Source organism: Diorhabda sublineata, chromosome 4, assembly GCF_026230105.1.
Source record: "Diorhabda sublineata isolate icDioSubl1.1 chromosome 4, icDioSubl1.1, whole genome shotgun sequence".
NCBI classification, from domain to species: domain Eukaryota; kingdom Metazoa; phylum Arthropoda; class Insecta; order Coleoptera; family Chrysomelidae; genus Diorhabda; species Diorhabda sublineata.
This window is the reverse complement of record NC_079477.1, coordinates 3,709,830-3,733,226: the sequence shown is the minus strand read 5'-3', so window position 1 is coordinate 3,733,226 and position 23,397 is coordinate 3,709,830. Positions and strand designations below refer to the sequence as shown.

The 23,397-nt window shown below is 33.5% G+C and overlaps 1 protein-coding gene across 5 annotated transcripts in view; it reads left to right on the top strand.

The window, feature by feature from the left end:
* The first annotated feature begins 489 nt into the window (after positions 1 to 489).
* Positions 490 to 23,397, top strand: part of LOC130443293 (autism susceptibility gene 2 protein-like) — a 242,825-nt gene continuing 219,917 nt past the window's right edge. For 2 of the 5 annotated variants that reach the window (XM_056777856.1, XM_056777857.1), the window contains exon 1: positions 490 to 1,001. In XM_056777856.1, coding sequence (XP_056633834.1) covers positions 765 to 1,001 — 237 coding nt within the window. In that variant the 5' untranslated portion in view covers positions 490 to 764. The remainder of the gene's footprint in view (positions 1,002 to 23,397) is intronic. The other 3 variants (XM_056777859.1, XM_056777860.1, XM_056777861.1) reach the window with 2 other exon arrangements.

Below are 23,397 nucleotides of genomic sequence, written 5' to 3'. Positions count from 1 at the left end.
TATCTTCTACAAAGTGTATCGAATCTTTTTGATTACCACATATAGATTATTATCTAAAAACTATAATTAAAAAAAAATGTGCCAATTGAATATATCAATATTCCCTCGTAATCAAACATGTAAATTAGATTACATAATTTTATTGAATTTTATCAATTAAGCAGTTTCCATAACAAAAAAATATATCGTAAAATTCTTTTAATATTATAAGTCACATATAAAAAGTTGTGTACTTATTCCCTCTTATTTCTTTTTTCAACAGTTCTTTTATAGAAAATTACCTAGCAGTAGACCCGACCTCGATAGGGGAACATGCAACCCCATTTACCATTACCAAAGTCCCATTGTTCAAATTTCGAATCAAATACAACACGGTTCGACGAATGCAGTTGCAGACGGTTCTATTCATAAATTTGGCGAATTTGGGGTACTTATCCGTTGAACGTTGGCAGCCATGCGCCCATAATGGAAGTTCACATATTGTCTACCAGACGGCGCGAGAGAGCCGCGACATTTTACATGGTTATTGACTGACTGGTGCTGTTCTGTTGTAAATATTGTTTTTTTCGGTGTGTCGAAAACTGTGTGTGATTTTAAGTGTATGGTGCGTGTGTGTGACTGTGTACGATGTTCAGAAAACCCGCAGGTTGATGGAAACCTACGTGAACACCGTGAAAAATCCGCCATAGGTACAATAGCCTGTGGTAAATGTATAAGCAATGTCGGCGGAGGGCCACCCTACAGGCGGCTGTAATGTCTAAGCCATGGATGTCGAAGTGAAACAGAGAAATAGGCGGAGAAAACGCGCCCAGCGTATGCAGGCACAACGAGAGATCAACAAAGCTGACCATCTCGATGGAGACAGCGGTGACGAAGATGTCATTCAGGCGAAGCCCCCGAGACCCCCTAATAGACGAAAAAAATCCAAAGAACCCCTCTGCGAAGAGGACATTATCGACGGGTTCTCCATACTCCAATTCAGAACATATGATGACTTAGAGGTAAGTTTTTGTATGAAGATTTTATATACATCTTCCAAACGTTTAAAAAACATGTAATTACTTGCAAAAATGACTAATTACGATTCAAATAGTACGTCTAAATAAAGAAACTTGTTATTACCACATTTTTTAGTGTGGTTTCTTTGTTGTTTAAGTTACACAACAAGCCAATACTTTTTGCAGTTATTCAGTGAAAGAATTTTCTTTCGATTATAATAAGCTTAGATAAAAATACGCAAGAGATTTTTAACGGTTAAGCAAAAATAATAAACACCCAACTGTTTATTAGTGAAATATTTTAGGATTCATTTTAAGCATTCAACCTCTTCAATGCAAATAAACATAATTATTAACCAAAACACATAAGCAATATCTAAACCTAATTATATACACAATATATTGAAGTGATGTATAATATATAATCATTATTTAACTAATATCTGTTTTGATTATGATTGATATGAAACGTCTATTGCTTGTATAGAATTTCGAGAAACTTTCTTTTGTACGTATAGTAATTAATTGAAAGGTTCAATCAACATTTATTTGATGGAATTTTACTTATGTTTTGTTGAAAGGTATTTGAATGTCGTGTGTCTGTAAATAAATCAATGACAAGTGTAAAATTAAAGGAATGTTTATATTTATTCTAATCGTTTATAAACAATTAGTTGGGACAGTTATATGTCGCAAATTTTCAGCGAAATTTTTATTTATATGTCCTTAAATTCTATAGTTTAGAATATAGAATTGTTTATAAACATGAAACGAAAATAACCTTCAAATATTTCTTTCAAGTAAATTACAATTCTTAAATGCTGATTAAGTATAATCTGGTATAATTTTGTTTGATCTATTTTGCTATTTGCTTTTATAAAAGACACGTTCCTTCAATAATATAGGTATTTCATGTTGGGATCGTTTGAGTAAGTGAAGTATCTAAAATTTATGACAGATGTCACCTATTTTATTAAATTTTTATGTTGTCATGTTCATATTGTTAAATAGAAAATGTTTTCAAGAGAATTATTCGAAATTCTAAATATTTATTTATAATTAAACAAAACTGCTTAAAGACAGATAGGAATTCGCTTTTCAATTTTAAAATTTGTTTATCACCTTTTTTTTATTACATTTGTGGTGTTTTATAGAAAGTTCTTCCTTGGATCTTCAATAGTTTCAATAAACATTTTAGGTTCAAGAGGTTATCAAGTTTTTTTACAAATAAGTTCTTGTACAAAAATTTTGGCTTTGTTTGCACAAATGCAAAATCACCTCCATATTTTTATGTCCTATCCTTTTCTGTGGTTATTTGAAATTGAATTTTTTCATTAATCTTTTATGTATCTTTGTTCATTTTAGTCTATTCTTCATTATCTTATTAGATTATCATGTCTCTAATTCTTTAGCAGAGACTTGTCAATTCTTTCTCATTAATGAAATGAAAATATGCTAAAAATAGTTTTTTTCCAATTTTGGATGTTCTTAGAACTTTTTCAAAACATTTTAATATTTAAATTAATATCTGCTCAGCTGTGGTATGTTTACAATTAATCATTATATGTAAATTATCACTTCTTCTTATCACATTCCTATTATTTAACATTCATTCACTTAAATTATTCAGATACATTATAAACTATGGTGTGATCAATTTGAACAAGTTTTATAAGCCTCAATACCAATGAACTTGATTACAATCTACATAATTATAAAACAAATATAGATGATTTTGATTAGTAGTAATTTTTAAATCTACATTATAAATATGTACATGATAAGAAGGGCAAACCCTTGAAAATATGCTGATAATAAGAAATAGGAGTAGTATCAACATTGTTCTATTAATTTTTTGAATTTAAGTGGCACACAAACCTTCCAAATGTACTAATGCTTTCAAGTGGCTATTTCATTTTATAAGGAATGTCATTTTACATTCTATAGTATTGTCCAATGAAGTATTGGAATCTTATCATAGTATTACATTAAAACCAACTACAAATCTAGAAAATATAATTTTGTAAAGTTGAGCAAACAAGAATGATCATATACCAAGGATTTTTTATAGAAAATCTTTAGATAAAAAATAATAACAAAAGCTGCATTAAAAAAATATAATCTTCCACTATTAGTTATTGGTATTTAATTTTTCTTATACTCAAAGAAACAGAACAGAAATTTTTGCATGTGGACTTTTAACGCAATTTCAATAATTTATTGATAATTTAATAACTTCAGATTTTTTACAAGTTTATATTTTTATTATATTATATTTTTATCATATTATATTTTTATCACAAGTCATGTACTCTTATTTCTTCTTTTTTTCCGTTGACCTCTTCATAATTTTCCCTCTATTATTGCCCATAAATGAATGCATTGAGTAAGTCTTCCCCTTTCTAGCCTTATAATGTGTTTTGTCCCCTTTAATAGATTTTACCACATTCAATGAGAATCCGATATGAATTATAAAATTATACCATTACATAAAATTAAGTAGTTAATGACATTTAGCTTGTTCAATTTATAAAATTATTTTCGAAGTAATCCTCATTTCAATAATTTCAGTTATGAATATTTCAAAATCTAAATGGCACCCGAAAATAATTTAAGGTAACATAAAAATATTGTGCTAACCTTCTCAACACTTTCTCACCAATTATCAACAATAATTATGTAAATGTAGTCATAGAAAAAAAATGTTAAATAGATATTTAGAATTAGTAATAAGTTTTTTTACATACATTAACACAACTTGATAAACGTTTTTTTTATCAACAACGTTAACGAAAAATACTTAGTATATTATATAATAATCTTAACAAGGTTATTATATACATAGATGGAGTGTACATAAACTGTGAGTTGCCAGCGAGTATGACGATGGTCCCAGGAGTAGCTGTCCCAACAAAGAAAACAATTTCCTTTTAGTTCCATATACTTTTTCAATTGATAATCATAATGAGAGTATGATACTCATATGCCAGTAGAACAGTATACTGTCTAAATGACAGATGAATTTAACTAGAAATAAGATAATTTAACGGAAACATTGACAACATAATAACTATTTAAAGCACCCAAATTATATAATACATTAGTACAAAAGAAAAATAAATAATAAAGTAAATCAACATTAATAATCCATCATATGAATTAAAAACTCTGTTAAATTTTTATAAATGTGAATTTTGGTATATTTACTAAATTTAGAAGTGTTACTGTAATCCTGAATCGACAAATTTTTGAAATTTTGGACTTATATGCAATACTTGAAAAAATTATTAATATTGCTTGATCTTCTATTTTATATTTATAACAAAAAATTCAAAATACTCAAAGGGATTTGATGTTTAAAATCAGCGTTAATGATTCAATCATTTTAATGTGTTCCATGTGAAAAGGTATATGCAAAGTTTAATGCAAAAGTATGATTAAACGATTTTAAATATGATCATTGATATTGCAACAAGCACACGTCTCATCAAAATCCACCACCTAGTGAGGTCATCAAAGCAAAAGTCATTCAAGGAATTTTTGATGGTTAAATGTTGAATATGAAATAATTTTTAAAAAGTATCTGTTCCACCTATAAAACACTTATGTTATACAAAAGGCTCAAAATAATTTTTATTTAAATAGGAATCACCATGTTTTAAAAACCTGGCACACCTTTTCTTTCTTTTTTGAATTTTTCAAAAACTATGAATGTCCTAATACCTTTTTGATGTGCGTTCATAAGTTCTAATGCGTGTATAAAAAATTTAATTAAAAAATAAGACATTTAAGAATTTAGATGAAGCAATGGGTAGTTTTAATTAATAGAAAAGTATATATGAAATTAGCTGTGGTAATTGTGACGGAAAGTATATTGGACAGACTAAGAGATCCGTTATTGTCCGGCTTAAAGAGCACACAGCTCATTTGAAATATGGACGGATAGGAAAATCAGATATTGCCGATCACACTCAGTCACAATCATTACATAAATAATAATAACGTAAAATTGTTAAAATATGTATCTAATAATAAATTGTTGGATTCATTTGAGATCATTGAAATTGCTAGATGTAAGAGTAGCCAATTCCTTACAGGAGTTTTTTCCCGCTGTAATTAATTTTCTCGGGAGAAGGTTTATTGGTGATAAAATTTAGTATAAAACAGGTAAGTCAAGTCGTTAGATTTTAGATCACCTCCAGTCTCTGAAGGCGATCTCTTGGTTATCGAAACGCGCGTCTGACAGTGTAATTGTAGTGTTGGTGTAGTGGTGGTTTAAAAAGTGTATTCATAGAGTCAATATGAGTGAAGTTTTAATAACTATAAGAAATTTAATTAAATAAATCTTTTGTTATGTGTAAGTCTCGCGAGACTGTCTTTTATTTTCAATAGAAATTATCGAAGCATAAAATATTTCTTAACGTTAAATTTTGGAATTCACTATCTTTTTTAAAGTCAATAACCCATTGAGTATCTAGCCGACACGTTTAGTTAAATGCTAAAAAATCGATGGTGAACCTGATTTTAAATGGATTTTTATTTTAGAAAATTTGCATATCACAGAAATTAAAATCCACTCAAGATAAAGAGTTTTTTACGATTATATGATATCGTAAAAATATACGTCAAGTAAAAAATTACTAACTCGTCAACTTGAGATCGGATACCTAATTGTCCAATTAATTTTTGTCACTGAATAGTTCAAATGATAATAAGCGATAATATACAGGATAAGTCATATAGCATTCAAAGCAGTTTTTCCCTACCTTTATGCCCCCCTATGTCATAAATATTTCAAAATCCATAAATTGAAATGTTCCTCAAGAAACTTAAATAATAGATTTAAGAAAACTATTAACGATACAAACTAAATTTTTAAAATATATAATGAAAAACTAGTTTTTCTACATCATTTCATCTTAATATGAGATACGTTTAGTGCTAGCTGCACAGAGATTTATATTAGGTTCCGATTTAGCCAGCTTCGGTCTCCTAGTTGTGTTATATCCAGCCGATTTCTTTTTTTTACACTCACAGCACTAAATCCGCATTAATCTAAATACGAAGATGGATGGAAACGGTAGCAACAGATTCTTGCTCCTTGTATATTAAATATACAGTTTCAACTGATTCGTTTTTCAAATCTGCGAATTCTTCTTTATACTGCAAATTGAATATGATGGAAATTAAATTATTTTAGATCAAAAAACCTCCCTTTCAAATCAACTGATAGAATAATCCGATGGATGACTATGATAACACATTTGGAGCCAATGAAACTGTTTTTCCAAATGCTTCACTATCGATTGTTAACAGATACTGCGATACTTGGAAAAATTTTAAAACATCGGCCCTAGGAAAGTTGTCTTGACGATGCGAAACGCCTAGTTGATGGTTTGATCTTGTGCCAATAATTGAATTAGACATCCAGAGCAAAAGAGATAAACTTGTGTCGGTTCCACTTTGGAATTGCCCCTATTAATCTTTTCACTGCGACGTCTTTAGTCTATAGTCGGGCCAGTGAAGTTTTCCCGACTGTGCCCCATTTTGAGTAGGTCTAGACCAGAGGTGTCAAACTCAATTTTGCAGAGGGCCATATATCAAATATTGAATTCGTAGGGGGGCCAGATTGAAAATAAAAAAAATGATCTGAAATATTACATAAACATCCGTAGACTTGAGAGTAAGAGTATTTAAAATATCCGTAGAGGAATCGAATGAAGTCAAAAAGCTCTAAAAAACATGATTCTTCTTTCTGTGACACATCGCGATCGCGGGACGTATTGATACGGCTCAGACAGGGGCCGGAAACGGCCCGCGGGCCATATCTGGTTTAGACGAATGTTCTGAGCATTCTAATGAATTCAGAAATTATTGATAAAGTGATACTAGCAGTGAAAAGGTTAACAATCAAATTGCCCCCTTGTGGGACGTGGGATCCACCTTTGGAAACACTGATTTAAAGGGTCTCTATTAAGTAAAGTTGATTTTTTTTCAAATTTTTTTATAGCTATATGAACCTCATAAAATTTTGAAAGTTGATTTTAATACTGGGCGAGCATTTAGCTTCATGTTGCAGCTTCAGCTGTAAAAACTTACTTTAAACTTTCATTAGTCATATAAAATTTTTTTTTCTGAGTTTTTTTCTTTTGTTTTTGCACGTTATCGAAAATTACAACGCTATACTAGCAGTAAAAATTTAAACTGCATCTTTTTCAACCAGTATACCTTCAGATGTTGAGACAAGCATACTCAACAGATATGAATTTTGGCTCTAGGGGAGAGTGGGACACCTTCCAACAGTTTTCACCTGTAAAATTTTCTTAAAGCCACTTCTAATAAAGCTTGCACTATATTGAAATGTACCCCATATGTGGATTGCTTTTCAACAACCACAAATGTAGCATGGAAATCAAATTTATTTATTTTTATTATAGACGAAAAAATTCAAATTGTTGAAATGTACCTCATGTTGAAAGGTATCCCGCTCTCCCCTATCCAAAAATTGAAAAGTTCTAATATTGAGAAAACCACAAGATAAGGTTACTAGTCATTGTTGTTTATTCTTATTTTTCAGCTACTTAATCAATCCGAGCTGTAAGGCACTTTCTTATTTTACTATTTTTATCTGTCTCTGCTTTTTTCTCCCAGTTTTTACCTTTTAATTTTTTTATATAGTTTACCACATCAGCGTTATGGTCTACTTTGAAATCCCTCAGTTTCCCGAGGTCTCCATTAAAGTGTCCACCTTTATTTAAAGTGTGCTACTTAACTAGAACGAACTTCATTTCACTTCATATCTCATAGATTTAGAAATTGTGAGGTTCAAGAAAAGGTTTATGATGTTGACCGTATCAATTATGCACGTGCTGTTAGTTCTAAAACGTTTTAATTAAAATAGTTGAAACGTAAAACGGGAGTAATAATTAGTTATATATATTTTTACTCAAATCTAGTAGAACTAAATTGAATTATCTAACCATGAAAATACACGCCTATTCAGAGTACGATTCCGAACACGAAAAAATACCCATCAACACGCGAGATCACATTTTTTCATACGTAAAAAAGACTGGGAAGATAATGGGTCTACGTATATCTACGGAAAGCAGGAACGTGAATTGTTACATAATTTTGCATGTTGGTATTTTGTAATTACCAATCAATCAATGTATTGGACAAAATAAATTATTAATGGAATTTATAAAACCACTTAAACGTAAAAAAAAACAAATACTTGAAACATTGGACAACTAAAATTAAACGTTACCATATTTTACTAGCAGACGTCTTGATTAAAAAAACACGACGTATCATCCTGCACAATCACCTTGACTCACTCAATGAATGGTAAACCAAATGGCGAACATAGATCAACAACATTAGATAGATCAACTTCACAACGCGACCAGAATTTCGCCAGGCAAAAACAAAAATAGATTAGACAATGTAGACATCAAGTTTTGTCAAATAGAAACTCTCAATATCCAACAAAATTCTACTGAACACACTGTTTACACTACCACTTCACCAACACTCACAATTACACTGTTTGACGCGCGTTTCGATAAACAAGTTATCGTCTTCAGAGACTGAAGGTAAGAGGCTTATACTCCGACAGTGTAATTGTGGGTGTAGGGGTAGTGTAAATAGTGTGTTCAGTCTGTTTCCAATGTATACAAACTTGCTTCTACTATTGAAGAAGTGATTTTTTGTTCTGACACTTGCGAATATCAAAACAGAAAAGTTAACGGCATCAGAGGCTGAAGGTAAACTAAAACCTATTTCAAACTAAATATTCCCACCAAAAAACCTCCTCCAGCGTAATGATTCCAGAAGGAAAATCTCTTTCGGCGGGAATTCTTCAAGTACTCAGCTATAGAGTGGGCGTCCACTCTATAGTTTAGTAGTTAAGGCATAAATATGAAAATTACCGACAAGGAATTATTTTTCGCAGGAAAATGTTTATTGGTGGAAAAATTTAGTATATAACAGGTAAATCAACTTAATAGGTTTTAGTTTACCTTCAGTCTTATCGAAACGTGCGTTAGACAGTGTAATTGTGACAGTTGGTGTAGTGGTAGTGCAAACAGTGTGTTCAGTATGAATATCATCAACGGTTCCAAAAATTCCAACTTAAGAAAACTCCAATCTATAAAGCTTCCTAAAACTTGCATGGAATAATGGAATAGGACCTCGGTTCTATTTTGTTGGTTTTCGAAACCTCGAGGTGATGATTAATAGGAACGGATGGGGGCATTCGTATTGCGACGTTAGAGGTCGAAATTCTTGGATCGTCGCAAGACCGACAGAAGCGAAAGCATTTGCCAAAAACGCTTTCATTGATCAAGAAGATACTGCTCTAGTTCTAACCATAAACGATTCCAGCTAGCGATCCACCGATGTTCCTCCGATGACTCGGCGGGCAGCTTCCGGGAAACCAAAGCTTTTGGTTCCCGGTGGTAGGATGGTTGCAAAGTTGAAACTTGAAGGAATTGACGGAAGGGCACCACCAGGAGTGGATCCTGCGGCTTAATTTGACTCAACACGGGAAACCTCACGAAGCCCGACACCCGAAGGATTGACAGATTGAGAGCTCTTTCTTGATTCGGTAGGTGGTGGTGCACGGCCGTTCTTAGTTGGCGAGGCGATTTGTCTGGTTAATTCCGATAACGAACGAAACTCTAGCCTGCTAACTAGGCTTATTTCGACATCCCAAAGACCCGTCGGTATTGATTTTCGGTTGGTTATATGGAAACCGATTTTGAGGACGTGCCAAATCAACATAAATTAAAATGATCCAAAGGGTTCAATCTAGGGTACAAAGGACTTGGTTTATTATATTGATTTGATCATTCCGTAAGTTCAAAGTGTAATTCTAAACACGATCCAATAATACAATAAAAAACAATGACAATGAAATAATACCGTGTATCCACGATACAATTTTCCGAAATGATAATCGGTAATTAATCAACTTGCCAATTCTTCAGGGATTTGCATTTAAATCTGAGCGATTTTACATTTCAAAATAAAAGTATTGGCGTCTGTAGTAATCGTACGGCGTGGAATCCTCTCGCATAATTAATTTGTAAATTGGTCAATAAGAAGTGGGCGAGAAGCTACTCAACCCAGAATTGACGGAGGGTTAGAGAGAGACCTTCGATGATTCGAGGGATCTTTTCGTTCATAAAATGAAATATCAGCCCAACCAGACGATACAAAAGGAATGGGGTCTGCATCTTTTATAATATCTAGCATTGAGGCTATCCAGATAGATTTAATAACGACACCGATTCACTATCGCATCGAAGAGAAAGAATAGAAGAAGACAAAAAAGGGAGGTTGTCAATGGAGTATCAAAGAATAGACTTTGTGTTAATGTGTTAGGAGTATCAAGATTATTTAACTGTCGTTAGCTTTTATCGCCGCATTCTATGAAGTAGAGGGCGTTTTTGTGTGCGATCTTTCCATTTTTCCCATAAACAATTTCTAATGGGAACGTAAAGACGGTCGTTCTGAGCCCGCGAGGCACACTGCACGTAGAAGCTTCGGTATCTTAATTGAAATTGGTTATAATCACCTACCGAGTAATACAAACCGTATCAATATAATCAATTAGAATCGAAATCGATCAGTATCAAAATAAGATGGAGTAGGAGTCGTAAGAATATTGTTAAATATACATAACGCTCATAATTCAATGGTATACGAGGTATTTTACAAAATACGAATGTGCTCAGAGGTGGAGGGTACTTTAATTTTTTGTAATATCGAAAATTATTATTAAGAAAATTCATTTGAAATTTGTTGATGATTGATTACTACGTATACGACAATAATTTATTTTACTCTAAATAGTTTACGTCATAAGTATTTCTGATACCAACTCTTAACATCCCAGCACCACTTTTCGCTTCTGTCTTTTTACCTACCACTCCATATCAGCTTCCAATTTCTGTATTAAAGCTAATGAGCCACCCCTATATTTAAGAAGACCATCTTTTCTGTTCGTATGCTGCTCAAGTTTCCTCCAATCCTGTTCACTGCTTTTTACCACTTTCTTCCCTACTTACTCACACAATTAGAAATTCTACCCAAAAATATCAACACATACAATACCTCCCCACTTTTTTGTACCAAAAATATTCCTAAAACTGACACCTCACAAGTATTTCTAGAAATTCTTTGACTTCGTCCTTTATAAAGGGCCGTCCATAAACCACTTGGTCCTATTATAGTCCTTTTGGGACCCCTCCTTTCCTGCCTTTAGCCTTTCCCATGACCCTTTCCCTTGCCCATTGCTGTGTGGTGTTTTTTCACAATGTTAACGTTCTTTTTGACTCAATTTAAATACATTTATATTGAACAGTGTATTCATGATTCTCAAAATATTTTGATAAAGACTTAAAGGAAAGTCGTAACGTCAAATTTTATTTTTCTTTCAAAAATTATTAAAAAAAAAACTAATTTCAAAACAGAACAAACCTAAAATCAAAAACATTTAGATGCATTATAGCGGGTTTTCCAATAAGAGGTGATATTTTGATATTCAAAGAAAAATGCCATTTTTTGAGATAAATGATCGGATGTTTATTTCATTATAAAGAGGAAGGTATGGCGTTAATAATGGAACACAATATCAACCAAATGGCCGCCACGACTGCGTTTACAGGACCATATCCTTTTCATGAAATTTTCCGTAACCAAATTGCAAAGCGGCTGCCCTATGTCCTCGATAGCCTCACGAATTCCATCTTTGAGGTCTTGAATCGATGCTGGACTGTTGGCGTAGACCTTATCTTTCACGTGGCCCCAAAGGAAAAAGTCGCAAGGTGTTAAATCACAAGATCTCGGTGGCCAATTGTGATCACCTCTTTGAGAGATAACACGGTCCGGAAATTTTTCCTGTAAAATATCGATGGTTTCGTTGCTTGTGTGGCACGTAGCGCCGTCTTGTTGAAAGTAAACGTTGTCCAAATCAATACCATCCAATTCCGGCCATAAAAAATCATTAATCATCTCTCGATAGCGCAATCCATTCACCGTAACTGTTGCTCCGGCCTCATTTTCGAAAAAGTAAGGTCCAATGACACCGCCAGACCATAAACCGCACCAAACAGTCACGCGTTTGAGGATGGAGAGGATATTCAACAATAACTCTTTGGTTTTCCGAGCCCCAAATTCGACAATTTTGTTTATTGACGTAACAACCAAGGTGGAAATGGGCCTCATCAGTTAAGATGGTTTTTCGATGAAATTCCGGATCATTTTCATGCATTTCAAGGACCCAATCAGCAAAGACACGACGTTGTTGACGATCGGCCGGCTTGAGTTCTTGTGTTAACTGAACTTTATAGGCCTTAAGACCCAAGTTTTTATGCAAAATACGGTGTAATGACGTTGGTGGAATGGCTAATTTCAAAAAACAACGAGGAATGGACAAACCTGGGGTTTCTTCAACAGTTTGGGCTACAGCAGCAATATTCTCAGTTGTGCTTGAACGACGTGCACGGGTTTTATTTTTCAAATCACTAACTTGTCCCAACAGCTCAGATTTTTCCATCAATTTCTGTTTTGCGGTCCGAGAAGGTGCTTCACGTCGACCCAAAAATGTTTTAGTTTTACGAACCTTCTCTGCCAAACTTTCACCATTTTTATAGTGAATTTTAATAGTTTCAATGCGTTGTTGAAGCGTGTATCATTCCATTTTCATTAATGGCGTAGTTTCTACTTGTCAAATGTCAAAAATGACAGCTTCAAAAGTGACATTTACCGAAATAGCGGGTTATTCAATATTAATGTCCCGAGTGCATGTCAAATTGTCGATAATTTAATTTTCTCGAGTGCGCGAATGCGCACGAGAGGAAATTATGAGACAATTTGACATGCACGAGAGGGCATTTTGGCAGACTATTTCCTGAGAAAAATTTAATTAAAAATAAACAATAATTGTTCCTTTTCTTAAAATATAAAATTAAAACCAAATGATGTTTATTAATCCTAGACGAAAATTTGGCACTAGTGCAAATTATCGATAATTTGCACTAGTGCAGTATTATCGCTGAAATTTGATCGTTGCTAGGTAAACATAAAATATTACAGCTTTTTGGTTGGCTTAAATTTTTCGAAGGAAATAGTCAAAATATCACCTCTTATTGGAAAACCTTTTATAATAATAATGAAATTACCATTGTTTCCTATCGTTTGTCAGGATATTCCAAAAATGTGAAGTGGAAATGTACACTACTTTCTGACCTCTGTCCAATTTGTCCCACAACAATTCAATCGGGTTTTTCCTCTCCAATTCTTTCTAATACTCTTTGTACAACTTCGAGGAATGCTTGGGATCGTTGTCTTGCTGAAAGATAAATTTTTTGTCGATCAAGCGCTGGCCGAAATCCTTGCCATTTTTACCAGGTCTCCAGTCACCTTTTCTCCAAACATCACCCACCAATCCTTCTATTTTTCTAGAAATAACCTACCCCTTTTTTATTGAATAAAGTATCTAAAGTGATTCCAAAGATTGAGTCGTCGTATAAATGGATATTATGACATCAATGTGATCTAAACTCGAATAAAACATTTAATAAGACGTACTTAAATTTTTGGGATATCAAATTTTGAACAGGCTCTGGATTTTCCGCGTTCCAATGATATTTATAGAAGTTAGTTTCATTTCCATAAAATCGTCAATAAGTTTTAGGCGGTACACAGATTTAACGCGATCATAACGTGCTGTAAACGTTCATAAATGTCAAAAATACACCCCGAATTGAAAACGGCACAGAATGAACGCGAACATGACGCTGGTTCGTTTGTAAACATAACCTTAAAAGTGCATGTATAATATGAAGATATTTGAACATTAATCAACGAATTATCAACTTTTAAACTTATTGAGGAGAGAGTCAACAAAACATTCATTAAGAAAACCTGATTGTCGATTAAATCTGGAAGTTAATCACCAGTTTTGTTATGGAATTTTCAAATCGGAAAATTATTCCCTACATTGTGCTAAATTTTAGTTTTCTTGTATCCATCCGCGTGTTCGTTATATAAACATTCATAAGCACGTTCAAATTTAAATCAGCATTTCACTGAGATAAGTCATTTTACAGGGTATCTGTAACTACAAACTACACTCGAAAAGTGAGGTTATATTTTTGTAGAAAGTTGCTTAACTTCAACGTCAAGAGCGCGTACAAGCACGATCAGTGTGTGCTTTATCACAGTTGAACTATTTTTGACATTTATGACCACGTCATGTTTGTTTTCATTCTGTTTACCGTAACGACAAATGACAAATCTAAGAGAATGATCGGACTGAAACGTAAAATGTGGAGAAAATCGTTCGGTTTCAATCGAAAAAGATAAGATAAAATTAAATAAGTTCGAGAACGTTTAATATTGTTTTTATTCTGGCGTGAAACGATAAAATTCGGCTTTAAATCCCAAGCACAAAACGGAAGAAGTATTTCTGCCTTCAAGGTTTTGATTTATGTTGTCGTTTCTATATAGATCTGCTTTAAGAGAGGTGTTATTTAGCACATGTATGTAAATGTTAACCTTTTTTTCTTCCTTGTATGGTTAAATATGTTGTTAACGTCACAAATACTCGGTTCTATAGGGTCAGATGAATATTTTTATATAGATATTCATAAAATATGAATAACATGATTTTTTATTGATCGACAACGAAGTACAAAGTCATTGTTGGATCAATTTTCGTCGAGAAATGATACAATTCTTCAGAATTTTGAGATTTAGGAAGTTAGTTATCCAGTCAAATGAGGTACAATTTTACAAATCACCCTGTAAATTAATAGCTTTTTACAAAAAGATTGCGCTTTTAAATAAACTGCAAGGGATATAGTACAGGCAAATTAGGCGATTTTGATATTCTAGATTCTGGGAGGTTTTGGGATACTGAATAAGTCTAGCAACTTAAACAAAATTACGAGCACGTATTTTCGAAATTTTGAGACTTGAAACTCAAATTTTTGAATAACTCGAATAACTACGAAAAAATATCCCAGGTATTTGTTCCTAATCTCAAAAGTTTCACCTTAAAATGGGTTTAATACACTCAAAAATATACAGCACAAAATTGTCTACAGATTGGCCTTTAAGCATTTTGTCCCAACCTCAAAATTTTCACTGTAATATGCGTTCAAGTACTCAAAAACATATTGAATTCCGGATAACTCGAAAACTACCAGAATTTTGACACAAACTTCTGCACAAAAAAGGTTTTAATTTTTTCCTAACTTCAAAATTTCCATCATAAAATGGGTTTGAAAGCTCAAACATATTTTGAATCGCGAATAACTCGAAAACTACGTAAAATTCGAGAGAAAAAAGTGCCGGAGCCAAAACTGTAGAGTACAAAATGAGTTCCAACATTTTTGTAAAAGAGTAACTAGTAAGCAAGTCTGAGGAATATTGATATAATAATCAACTGAGAACGAAGATATTGTTTGTTCATGATCGCGTTGTTTAAAAGTTAGTTCATTTGAAACCAAGAAGTAGTTCATGTGTTTTATATACATGAAAATATTGAAAATAACACGAACGACGAATCTCTCGACGTATTTGCTTGTTTATGTGGCGAGTTATGAAATATATCCATTCAAGTGCTCGCAAGTGGCCAATCTCGCAAGATTTTCGCAAATTTCCTAAGTCGAAAATTAGGCTGGCTTGCCCGAGTTGAAAATAGAGATCTTAACCATCATGATGTATTTTGATTTTTTAAAAACGAAGTAGTTTTCCAAGTGTTAGAGCAGTTTCCATGTGCGCCTGGATCGTAAATTGGCTTGAATTCGCACTGGCGAAAATTCGCGAGCTGATGCTCCGACTTTCAGCATTGAGGGAAATTTACTCAACGAAAAATGACTGGAGACTTTTTTTATAGAAAATTTTGTGCTCTACATTTTTTATTCGGGCAGTTTTTTCGAATTCCTCTTAGTTTCGCGTTTCAAAATTTTGTCGAGTTTCAAGTTCCAAAATTTGGAAAACCCGCGCCCGTAATTTTGTTAAGAGCTGCTAGGCTTATTCGATAAGCGAAAACCTCTGAGAATCTAAAAAATCAGAACCGCCCAATTCAATCTCGTGTTTAATCCTACTAATAGTAATCGTATTCAAATAACGATGGTGTTGTAGTAGTTGAGGTTATGTACAACGAAGGTAACACCATAAATGTCAATAACATTCATAAACAGTGTTGCCAATACAAAAAATATAGATAACAACTCGTATTAATCTAAAAAACGATTACATCATAAGATTAAGTATAAAAATTTTGCTCTGAGCCGGTTCTGTATTTCTACATACGTGCAAGTAGTTTGTACGTCGCTAATTTATTTATTTTTTCAAATTATTAACACTCCACGTGAATGTTTACTTGAATAAATGGTTATTTCCTTTCTTAAAATTCACTATCTTAATTATATTAATGGTAGTCTGGGACTTGGTATAGTTGGCGTGTTAGCGTGCAATGAATATCAACAAAAAAATCGATTATATTACGAAATATGTAACAGTTTACCATCAATATAAAAGATAAAATCGGTTGAATGAAAAACGTATTTGGTTAATTCCAAGTTGAATGTACTAAAAATCGATTATGTTAACGCGAATTACCTTTCAAAACATTTATAATATCATAGATTGAGGAAAATTACGGAAACGTAGTATGAGTGGCTTACATCGAGTTACGAATGAAAAATAATAATCGATTATCGATTATATGATCGAGAAACAAAAAAAAAACTAACCACTTATGACGTTATTGAACGTAGCGAGTAAGGTCATGGTTAGAGTTATTCTGGAAATAATAATCACTAAACCAAGTTCGATTCAGAAGTGGTAACTATATCATTGATCAAATTACGTCAGTGATAAGAATACTGATTAAATTTTATAGTATTCCCAAAGCAATTGACTGTATAAATAGCGAAGTAATAGAAAAATTATAACAACTGCACGGCGAGGATACATCAAGAAGGACAAATAGGAAAGGAAGTGAGACAGGGATGCGTGCTGTCCCCAATTTTGTAACAGATCAACTGGAATTTATTGGAAAAACTGGAGGAACGTGATTTCCCGATTGACATCTATTATTAACAAAGGGAAATCACGTGCAAGGCTATATACTTACTTGGACTAAACACGACCAGTTCAATCAGATCAATTTTGCTATTTAGACGGCATACTTAGTACATATCAAAACTCGTATCAATCAAATCTGTTTTTGAAATATAATAAAAATTCAAACGTTTATCAACAGAAGATGAAGATTGGATTGGAAGCCATCAATAAACATAACCGGATAAGTATCAAATTTGATAAAACATCCAAAAGAAAAAGAGGCAGACGTTTGCGTACCATCAAGGCTACAGAAATACCCAAAACCCGAAGTAAATTTAGAGCCCTTGTTAACAAATTTGGACGGAACCCACAAAACGACGTATGACAATAGTTTTTACCACAACTGCTGTCCTTTAATCTATTGGAGGCTATAGCTTTGATCGCCGTAGATATCCGGAACATGTTCTATCACCAGATTCATGCGCAGTTTGAAATTCCATGTTTAGGTATTTTAAATCCAGATTTCGAATTCCGAACGTGTTCTGAACACGTCGGACTTGGGTAAGGATTTTTAATCTGGCGCATCCTTCTTGTGGTAGTTAACTATAAAAGTATCAAGAATAAACCTTCGCCCAATTAATTACAGGTGTACGTTTTATACTCCTATTTAGTTTTGAATTCAAATTGTAATTCTGAACAAAGCATGGGCATTTGACACGTCCAGAAGATATTCAGAATACATTCGGAATGTGTCCAAATTGTCTATCGCGAACGGAGTTTATATGACGATTATGTCGATGGATTTGGAAAACATCTTCATACATTGATGAGCGTGAGCTCCAAGTGAACGTGACAAAATTTATTTGGTTATTGTCCGTCGTTGATCTAAGTTTGATCTAAATAAACTTCTTCTTTGGTTTCTCATGTCTTTTATAGTCTTTTGATAATTTTTTGACTACTTTCTGTTAAAATAAACTTTCAGAAGTCCTTTTTCTAGCGACAAAACCTTATTATTTCGAATCGAGTCAAAAACTTTCATCTCCCAACTTTAGCTGAACATTGGACGGAGGCAGGAACGTTACCAAAAGAAATGGAAACGTGGCAAAAAAGCAGTGAACAGCATAGAACAGATATAAATTGGATAATACTGGAAACTTTAATTTTTCATATAAAACACGTAGCACTCACGCGAAAGAGGACAAGAATGGTGTGTAGTTGTACCACAAGTTCCAATGCTGGGTACTCCTTTGACGCGGATCAAAAAACTCACTTTCCATTGCCAACGTTGGAAGCAAAACATTGACATGCGTATTAGGACCACACGATGAGTCCAATCATACCAGCGTCCAACGTTGTAAGCATTGGACACATCGTGTGGTACCGGCTTAAACTGAATCGTAAAGAACACGCAACTTGGACTTCTAACTTTTATTGGTATTTATTGAAAAAATTATTATGATACGGCTACGTAATATTTAATGCACATGGATTTTGGTCTGTCCAAACCCTTTTCTATTGTTCTCTACAACGATATGAGTACGCAACGCAGGCACTGCGTGCTCGGTTAAGGCGACCATAGAATTTTTGTATTGTTTTCGACGCTTATGTTGTACACTATGTCTGATCAGTATTTCATCTGACGGGGAAGAAGAAATATTACTACTATTGTGATATTATTATGCAGGTGATCGAAACAAATCAAGCAACCGCAACTTAGGTGTATGTGCGATCGAAAACTTGTATAAGCACATATAAAACACGTAGCATTCACGCGAAAGAGGACAAGAAGTGTATCTAACATAAGTTCCAATACTGGTTAGTCCTTTGACGCGAGTCATCATCGATTGACATGCGCACTACCACACGATATGTCCAATTATACCAGCGTCCAAGGTTGTAAGCATTGGACACATCGTGTGATACCGGCTTAAACTGAATTGAAGACATCCGTGGGATTAAAAAAATCTTATGATAAGGCTACTTAATCTTTAATGCACATGGTTTGTGGTCAGTCCAAATCTCCTTTTATTTTGTCGTCTAGCGCAGACGATGTCACGTTACGCATCGGTCTACGAAATATTTTTTATTTAAAATTATCGTAAGTTTTGCATTAGAAAGTAAGTTTTATTACTCTTTCATACATAAATAAGAAGAATATTAAAATATAAACAACATTAAACTAGTGTAAATCGAATGAAACTCTAAATTCGTACATTTTACGGTTATCAGCACAAAAGCAAAGCACGTACTTATAACTTATTAAGGACGATCAAACACTAAACACGAAAGGGTTGAATAAAGGGTGGTTTTATATCTCCTACTCCTATCTCGAGGGGATGTTCGACGTTTCATGCGTGTGTTAACCCCTAAAACATAATGTGGATTTGTGCCGCGATTTAATGGGCCATATGACAAACTTGTTTATGCCTTACGGTCGTCGTCGTCGTCGTCGTTGGTTCCAGTGACCTATAAAATTTATGAATTTTTAAAATGGTATTTGCGAACTTACGCTGGATTATTTATTTACTTCTTAATATAAAAAGGAGCGTAAGGGGTTGTGATACAGTTTCGTGTTCCAAGTCAATTTTATCAATGTCTTAGTAAAATATTCATTATGTTTCTATCGAATGAAAAAATAGACGTTTCGTTATTTTCGTATCGTCTTCACTTCGATAACAAATGGCCCACTAAGATATTTGTGAGTCTCGTCGTCGTCGTCGTCGTCTAAACAAACACGACTCGATGCTCTTGCTCTTCTGTTTTATTTATGTTGTCATGATCTCTTTCTTCGAGGGTGTTTTATCATTTAATACATCATACGGAGAGCTAAAAGGTTTAAAGTTGGAACGATTGATTTAAGAGTGGTTTCGTTTATGTATCTTGTTGTTGTTGATGAAAAAACAGACGTAACAACTAAGTGAGTTCTGACTTCTTTTTTATCAAATTTGAATACTAACAAACATTAAAATCAACGGACATATATAGATAATAAAAAAATTTAATTGGGCTAACAATTAAAAGTATATTAAATCGCATGGATTAGACGCCGAAATAATCGATGAATTTAGAATTTAGAAAATTTAGTGGAAAAATTACGATATCCATCTTATAAAATGGAAACCAACCTTCCAAAATGTCATAAGTCAGATCTCCATAATTTAAGAAGAAGAAGATGGAGGAAGAATGGTAACATTAATTGAATTGAATTAATTGAAGAGAAGAGAAAAAATTAACAAAAGCAGATCAATTGATATGGATATATCGCAAGAATTAAATCAGACGCTCAAACGAGATATGAAATTACGTTAAACACGAAGAGAAAGACCAAAAAGAAAAAGAAAACATGGAGGAATTGACGGAGATGACAGGAAACATAAGACTGTGTAAGAATTGGGAATAAACGGGACTCAATTGTGTAATTGGAGAAGACGAAAATAACTCCAATGAGAAATAGTTAATTTTAAGAAAGAAACTTGGTACAAAAAGGAGAAAAACTTTAGAGGAATCGAGGAATATGGAGAAGACGAAAATAACAAGAGAAATAATTGGAATCCTTTTAAAACAATTAAATAACGTGTAATGAGAGGAAAAACCAAAAAATGGTTAAATGATATGAAGATACAGTGAACAGAAGAAAGGAAAACGTTAGAAATTTTAGGAATAGTGAAAGAAATGAGTCGTAGAAAGTCTACGTCCCTCATTCACAGTATAAAAATGGGTAAGGAGAAAAAAACATAGAAATTTGTAGTTGTAATGTAGAAACTGTTTACAAACAATAAATCCTTGGAGGAATTTAGTAAGACGATAAAAATGGGTAGAATATGGAAGAAAAAGGTACAAAAAGAACCAGACTCATCTGATATATTAAAAAATATAAAACAGGAGGTAAAAAACAAGAATAACATTGGAGGGATTGAGAAAGGCAACAAAAATTAGTAGGCAGTGAAAGATGTGCATCCTATAGAAACTAGGATCCTCATCCGCCGTGTAAAAAAGTATAGTTAGGACCAAAGAATAAAGAAATGGATAGATATAATGTAGAAACTGTAGGCAAGAAACGAGAAATTTTGAGGGTTTGGACAGGACGAGAAAAATGAGTAGAATATGAAAGAAATTGGTCCAAAAGGAACTAGACTCATCAGATATGTTAAAAGGTATATGTATAAGGAGAAAACAAAGAAAAGAATAGACGTGATAGAAAAACCGTAGGCAAAGAATTGAGGAAGATGAGGAAAATTAAAGGATAGTGTAGTGAATTATGACGAGAAGACTTCTGGTCATCCGACATAAGTAAAAGGAGAGAGGAAAGAAATGAAAAAACGTAAAGGAAAACTTTGGAGGGATTGCGGAAGGCGACAACAATTAGTAGACAGTTAATGAAATTGATAAAAGGGGATGTGGAATGTTCATACTACACTTGAAACTTTATAAGGAGAAAGAAGGAATAAAGACCAAGAAAGAAATGTCCAAACCAAATAAGACAAGTTGAATTAAAAAGTGGAAATGATCCGAAACTTGCGGTACGAGAAGACTTTTTTTTGATAAATTTACGATATCGAAAAAATTTCATTATCACAGCATCAACATCTAGTGCAAGTTTTTATCTTCGTAAAGTATGTTTGTAAGCTACATTATTACTAACCTGGTATAATAATTCTCAATACTGTGATTTAATAAACTTATCATTAATAATTTCACAATATTTAATAGAGACTACGTACAATAAACACATTTGGCAACATCCCAGAAAATTGTTTAACAAGCAATAAAACGATCACGGTTTTGTTGTTTGTCTTTGTCATTGTAATATGTTCTTCGGTCGACTCGACTCTCATTTGTTTGAATTAAAATAAACCACATAATTAGTTGCCAGATTTCGAATAGATAAACCAATGCTTGAATTACGGTGGCAACTTTGTTTGTTATTCGAGCAGGCGTTGAAATCTTAATTAGCTGGTAAATAAATATTTGAAACGAGTTACGTTTCACTTGTTTACGTGAACTCTGAGAAAGAAAAAGATGTTTGTACTTACTATAAAGGAAACAACGAAAAATTGGGAAGAGGAAAATTAGTATTCCTATAGAAATATTGGCACCAAAGCTAGATATATCGTTTATCAATTGGTGCCACAGTAGAAAGTCAAAAATCCAAACTAAATGCGACCATAGTTAGTTGGGATTCAAAAAATACTGTTCTTCTTCTTCTTATTCATTTTTAAGATCTCATGTTAGATTTTCAGGTTCCTCTGTATCAGTTACTGAGAGGTGGACTGCCTGCTGTCCATCCATCTCTTAGGTGGTCGTCCGGGTTCTCTCTTCCCTTCAAGTACGATGCGTGGCAGTCTACTCTCTTCCATTCTTCTCACGTGGGCGTACCAATATCTTTTTCTTTGTCTTACACCCCACATTGTTCCTTGATGTCAATGTTCCTGATTCGATCTAATCTTGTTTTACCCTCTATAGTGCTGAGCGTTTTCATTTCGGCTGCCCGAAGCATGCTTTTCGTTTCCTCTCTGGTTTCTAGAAACTAGAAAAAATACTGTTTGGGGTTAGAAAATGTAGTGAAAGTGTATGGCAGCAAATAAGATGTCTTAACAAGTCAGGCAACGCTCTCGAAAAATCGGCAGGTATTCATGCGGAAGGTCTCGTGCTTGAAGATTTCCGTGGGTAAATGGACAACGATCCAACAAGGGAGTACCTTAATGTTCATTTTGGAGAATGGATAGATAATATCCCGCACGGACATATGACCTGACATCCGGTGATTTCTTCCTATGGGTCCTTCTCGAGGACCGCGTTTTTGAAAGAGGACCACGCACCATTCTCGACATACGAATTGTAATTGAAAAAGAATTTGAAACTATTTCGCCGGATCTGTTGAGAAACTTTGTCGTAAACGCTTTTATTAAGAATTGCATCAATTTGAACATTTACAGCAACCCTTTCTCTTCTAATAAATGTATTTTTTTCTCTTGATGCAAATTTGTTAGCAGTAGTTAGTACAAAAAGCTTCTTTCTTCTTTTTAATATAAGAAATTGTAGCCTTGCCCACGTCGTACTCGTTCGCAAGAAATTATCCACTTTTCAAGTCTGTTCAAAAGCTATTTTTGATTTTTCTTCGTTGAAGATGATGCCATTTTTTTTGCAACAATCGAACGAAAGTAAACAATACGCCTCATAAAATCAATGCAGCGCAAAGTAAGTATGTACGAGGTCTCAGAAGTACCTGACCCTACAAAGAAAACACATTTTGGAAAAAAATACCGATAACAGTCGTCAAGTTCTTCCAAATAACCATTGCATGAGGTGG